Raw genomic sequence first — 6,000 nt, forward strand, 5'->3', positions numbered from 1 at the left:
TCTTTAGAGAGAGAATGAATAGCAAAGCAGAAAGAGTAGAGAGAGAGATTCCAGGCTACCTTTGTTTCAAAAATAAAACAGTAAGTACCTTGAGAGAATATCAAGACTAGAGAAACTGACTTTTTAAAAAGTTTGGGGAATCTGGAGCATTTTATCAAAGTGGTTTCAGAAAACCTTTCTAGCTCAGGTTTTGTCATTAACCAGCTGGGTAAACTTGCACAAGTCACTTAAGTTCTCTGGGTCTCAGTTTCAGCATCTCTAATGGGTGGTATTACCTCCCCTGCCTATATCTGACAAAATCAAATGACTTACCTATCAGTGTAAAAATGTTGCATAGACTGCAAAGCACAATACAAACGTGAGCTACCTGTAAAAATCTAAGACGGAATACACAGTAGTGAAAACCTAAGGGGTCTGTCTTATAATCAGAAGGGATCCTTAGTTATCTGACATAAAAGGAAAGAGAAGGGAAAACAAGATTTTTTTTCTGAGTTACAGAGTTCAAATACAATTCTCTTCCCAACAGCAAATTAATGCACTTTTATTGTTTTTTGAACTTATTTTGGTTGTTTTTTTATATTTTACCCTGATCTGTCAACCTAGGTGCTCCCAACAAATACTCAATACTATTATCTAGACACATCAAATTACAATTCACTTATTTAATTTGCTCTAAGCTATCATCTGTATGCTCTTTTAAGCTTCTAAGGTACTCTCACATTCTTGCAGTTTCTTCATATCAGATTGTCAATTCATTTCTGTAGAATTCTATCAACTTCTGTTATGTTTATGTTTACAATCCTGTTCTTAACTACAAGAAACAAATCCCCCACAAACTTGAACTACTTCAAAATTTTCCATTCTTTTCCTCTGATTTAAGTAATCTCAGCTAATGGCTACAGCTATCTAATTTTCTGTTGCCAATATTCTAAGATAAATCAAGATTACTTTTTCACTTTTTTCTAACCATGACTAGGTAGAATTTAAACTTATGAAACTACCTCATTTAGTTGTAAGTTGAAAGGGAAAACAGAAGGGAAAAAACAGAGATAGCAAGTTAATGTTAGCTGCTGGAAGTATATCCCTCTCTTCCTTCCCTTAGTCCCCGCATTTCTAACTCAATACAGTTCCATTACTACTGTAGATCAATTTCAATACATCCTAACATTCTTCCACTGACACCCATCACCAAACACAGCCCAGTACCTATGGGTTCCAGGCCCAGTGCTAAAGCTATAAAATGGGGGGGTATGATGGACTTACGCCCTGCCTTCAAAGCACGTGTACACTAGAGGAGGAGAACTCACTCTCAGCATTTACAAGGCAATATGAATACCAAAACTAATAAATACCAAAGGTGAGGCATGTACTCAGTACTCTGGAAGCATAAAAGAGAAAAACAAAAAAAAAACAAAAAAAACAGAACTACTACCTGGCAAAGCTAGGGAGAACAGCAGAGAAAAGGAGGAATTAGCTACCAAGGAGTTTTCAAAAGCTCAGATATTTTATTTTTAAAATACCCAAGTGTGTTTCGGGGCACCTGGGTGGCTCAGTCATTAAGTGTCTGCCTTCGGCTCAGGTCATGATCCCAGGGTCTTGGGATCCAGCCCCGCATCGAGCTCCTTGCTCCGCAGGAAGCCTGCTTCTCTCTCTCTCCCACTTCTCCCTCTCCCTCTCCCTCTCCCCCTGCTTGTGTTCCCTCTCTCGCTGTGTCTCTCTCTGTCAAATAAATAAATAAAACCTTTAAAAAAAATTAATTTAATTAAATATCCAAGTGTGTTTAAGTGATTAATTTAGTAACCAACTTACTACCCTTTAATGAACTACACCTTAACCAAAACTCTAAGACAAAGCTTTACACCTGAAAAAGTATACTCGCTCAGAATATCCTGAAAGTTTTTGCTCATTACCTCAACACACAGTATCTCTACCCACGACTCATCCTTCCTCCCCACTCTCCCAACTATTCTAATGCTTTGCCTTATTTGGCATGCACTTAAAATTACAACAACACATATATGTGACACATGCCTTCTAAATTTTGAGAACTTATCAAAGATACAGGAATGATTATAAGGCCTGCCTTCCAGACTCCATGAATACTTTCCTTTAACCCCCCCGCCCCGCCGTGACTTGCAGAGTAGATGCTCAATCTCTGGTGACACATAAAGAATTACTTATTATACTAATATTAAGTATCTCATAAAAGCTTAATAAAAAACAATTCAGCATTACAACCTACACACGAAGTAGGAGAGCGTAGTGGTGAAGAGCATGGACATTAAAGACAAACTGCCTGACTTCTAATCTAGTCTGTAGCTTTATTAGCTGTACAATCTTAAAGCAAGCTACATAACCTCTCAGTGTCTCAATCATCTCAACTATAAAATGGGATAAAGCATTAGCTAACTCTTAAGACACTGTCGAAGTAAATGACTTGGTGTAGCGCGTAGAGCAGAACCTGACGTGTGGTAAGCTACAAGCTCAAAAGTAGGAGTAGCAGTGGTGGCATCACCATCACCAGAAAACCTGGACACTTTTTAGCCAGAAATACAAATGACAATAACACCTTTCATCTGCTGTCTCCTTCTAATTACAAAGTTCTTCTACAGAAGATGTAGAAAAGAATGGAAGGAGCAAGCGTGTGAGGAGTTCCATTTTGGGCAGCAACTCAGTTTTCAATCCTGGCTTGGCTCTGCCATTAATCATCTATATGACCACTGACAACTAAGTAACCAGAGGGAAGTTATTTCACCTTCTGAGCCTCAACTTCCTGATCTGTAAAATGTAATACCACCTATATCCCAGGAATGTCTTGAGGACCAAAGGAATCAAAGTACCTAGAGCAACACAGTGTATGGCCCACTGCCAAGCTAATATTTGTTCCTTTCCCCCACCCCTCACATCTCACATGGAGTGTCTCATTTAATTCTCATCCCACCATTATGATGTTCGTATTAGTTTGAACCATGTTAAAAACAGTCGGAAACTGGCATTACGTTTGACCTAATACTCTATCCACTTACAAATGGAGAAAATAAGCTCTGAGAGGTTAGAGGTACTCAGGGTCACGTGCACAGTAAGTAATGGAGCTAAAACTTTAAAACCGATTAATAATTTTTCGTATTGCCAGGTAACTAATTGGTTCAGTCAGTCCTGCTCAGGAAAGAAAACAAAAGGTGCACTAACTACAATAATACATGCAAAACCACTGTCACCTACAAGTTTTTGTTCTGCCATATTAAGAATTGATGGGGACCCAGATTTCTAAGAAACCTTCCATTGTAAAAATTATTTGTGGAATGTCTGTGTATGTGTTGTGTGGAATTGAGGGTTTAGAGAAAATCAGAAGAAAAATATACTAATGGAAGCATATGCATAACTATACTAATTCAAAAAGTAAAAGTGTATCTAATTAGAAAACCCACAAGTGGCCAAACAGCAAATATCCATCCTAGCAAAAGGTGAGAGGTATTCAATACTACAGTTGAATTGTTTGCCAAACACACAAGGAAGAGTTATATTAATGTGTCCACTTCGGTTAATAAATGTATGGACTAGTATATAACTTTACTGTTACACATATATACACACATACATATGTTTATATAGATACACACACCATAAGAAATACACTATTGTTGTAAAATTGTAGAACTGCTAAACTAACTTCTATGAATTCCACAAGGGCTTTAGGACTAGATCACATAAACCATAGCTGGGATTCAATGTCTGTCCAACATGAAAAGTTCCATCAAAACGCACAGGACTAGTAAATAAATAACAAATGTTAACAGAACAAGGCCCCATAAAACTGGTGGAATATTTAACAGTATCAAATATTTACTATGATCAGCCTACAAATCTATTCTGTCTCTTTTCTCCTTGATTTGTCATTCACCGTTTTTTAAAGACACCATATGAACACAATAAGAATGAGGATAATGAACAGAAACTGGGTCTTTCAATCGATTTAAAAAGCACAGTTTTGTTTTAATCCGCTTATCTGTCTCCTCCAATTATGTAATCATTCCATGGCAAAAGATTACACCGCTTTTTTTCCCTACACTGAAAGGAAAGAGTTGGAGGGGGAAACAGGAGTGTGAAACAGGTAGCCTCGGAATATGCTGTATTTCCACGAAACTAAATTGCTTCTTAGGGGTCAGTATTAACTCAGCATTCTTAATTTTCAAGACCTTACCCTTTAGCCATTACAGATTTGTTTTCTCAATGCCGTAACAACTGGCAACTCTTCACGGGCTGCAGATTCCACCTAACATCATCACTTCCAGAGTCCATTAGAGCTGCCTGGTCCCCGGGCGGTCGGAGGGAGTTGTCAACGGTGGAAGGGCAGGGTAATTACAATTACGTCCGTGCAGCTCAACTCCCCGAAACAAAAGTCGGGCCGAAATGCGCGGCAACCTAAGGCGCGACTCCTGGAGCTTGCTCGGGCCCCCCGAGTTTCGCCGAAACCTGCCGAGGGTGACCTCTACGCCTCAGCACGGAGCCTCGCTTGTCCTTTACTAAGACTCCAGGTCCAAGCCTGCGGCTTCACCCCACTCCAGATCCCGCGCAGCGCCGGGCTCCACACTTGTTCGGGAACTCTCTTAGAACCAGCCCCCCCCGCGGCCGCGGGCCCCCCGCTCTGAGTCGCGCGCGCGCCCCGCCGACAGGTAACCGGGATTTGGGTTCACAGCCGCGGGCGCTCGAGACCGCGCAGTTAATGAGTAACGCGCCCGCGTCCGGGGGGCGGGGGAGGAGCCGCCGCCGCCCGACGCCCCAGCGGCCCCAGGCACTCCGAGGCGCCGAGCCCCGCCGCCGCCTCTGCCGGGGGTCCTAAAGCCCGCGTGCCGAGCCGAGGGAGCGCGCCCGCCGGTGCGGGGCTGCTGGGCCGGGTCCTCGCGCGCTGCGCCCGCACCTGCACCTGCCACGGTTGCCCCTCCAGACCGGCTCGCGGGAGGGAGGCGGGCGCGCGAGCGCCGAGGGGGGCGGTGCTCCGCGCCCGGGGCCTCTCCCTCCCGCGGCTGCACTCACCTGACGAAATCACCGCGGCCACTGCCCGCGCCCAGGGGCGCTCTCAGGACTGTGTGGAGCGCGCCCTGAAGCAGCGAGAAGAGGAAGAGGACGGCCGGCCGACGCCGCTACACTCAGGCACGGTGGGCGCGCTGCTCTGGGAGCCGCCGAGGGAGCGCGGGACCGCGCCTGCGCCGGGAGCGGGGCCAGGAGCCGGGAGAGGCCTGGCCCGAAGAGGGGGGAGGCGGGGCTGGGGGCGGGGCGGGGGCGGGGCGGGGGCGGGGCTGGCGTGGGGCGGGAGGAGCCGACGCGCTCCCGCGCCCCCTGGCGCCAGGCGGGACTCTTCGCAGGTGCCGGGGCGCGTGCCCCAGGCGCCTCCGTGGGCGGTTGCCCTGGGAACGAGCACTCGCCTCGCTGGGCGGCGTTTCCCTGGGCTCGACAGGCGGCTTCGAGTTAACTTCGTGGTGGAGTGTCCAGGAGTTGGAAAATGAACCTTCGATGTGAGTTGAGGACTGCTAGAACCAACCTGAAACTTGGCGTCCATATATGTCGTACAACGTGTGCGTGCGTGTGCGACTGGGGCTGGGAGCAGAGGAAGCCTGATCGAGCCAGACTGCATCATTTGAGCAGCGGCTGGAGCATTCGAGAAAGTCCTTCTGTACTCGCCTTCTCTCATCTTTTGTGTCAACTTTTTTTTTTTTATCAGACTTCCACCCCACTTTAGGTTCTCCGGGTAGGAAAAGTGAAAAATACAGGACCGAGCTCCCAAAATCGGATCAAAAAGAGGCGATCACCGTATGCGTGTCTATGTTTAGTAAAAGACATGCAATTTATGTGACAGACATTGAATAGGATCATCATTCTAAATATTGATCACATTTGTTAGAGGCAGTGAAGAAGAGTAGATTATGTGTATGACTACAGGAATCAGAATTCCTGGGATTGAAATCGCTATCGCTAGCTGGGTGACTTTGGGCAAGTTGATCT

The 6,000-nt window shown here is 45.4% G+C and overlaps 1 protein-coding gene across 2 annotated transcripts in view; it reads right to left on the reverse strand.

Moving 5' to 3' along the window:
- RAB3IP (RAB3A interacting protein) overlaps positions 1 to 5,194 on the reverse strand; it is a 42,817-nt gene extending 37,623 nt beyond the window's left edge. The window contains exon 1 of one of the 2 annotated variants that reach the window (XM_035002152.1): positions 5,035 to 5,194. Coding sequence is in view for 1 of the 2 variants with exons in the window: in XM_035002151.1 (XP_034858042.1) it covers positions 4,202 to 4,212 (11 nt within the window). In the remaining variant the exon portion in view is untranslated. Of the gene's footprint in view, positions 1 to 4,201; positions 4,716 to 5,034 lie in introns of those variants that run through there. The other variant, XM_035002151.1, reaches the window with a different exon arrangement.
- Positions 5,195 to 6,000: the final 806 nt, after the last annotated feature.

This window comes from Mirounga leonina, unplaced genomic scaffold, assembly GCF_011800145.1.
Source record: "Mirounga leonina isolate KUSES-001 unplaced genomic scaffold, KU_Mleo_1.0 Mir_126, whole genome shotgun sequence".
NCBI lineage: Eukaryota > Metazoa > Chordata > Mammalia > Carnivora > Phocidae > Mirounga > Mirounga leonina.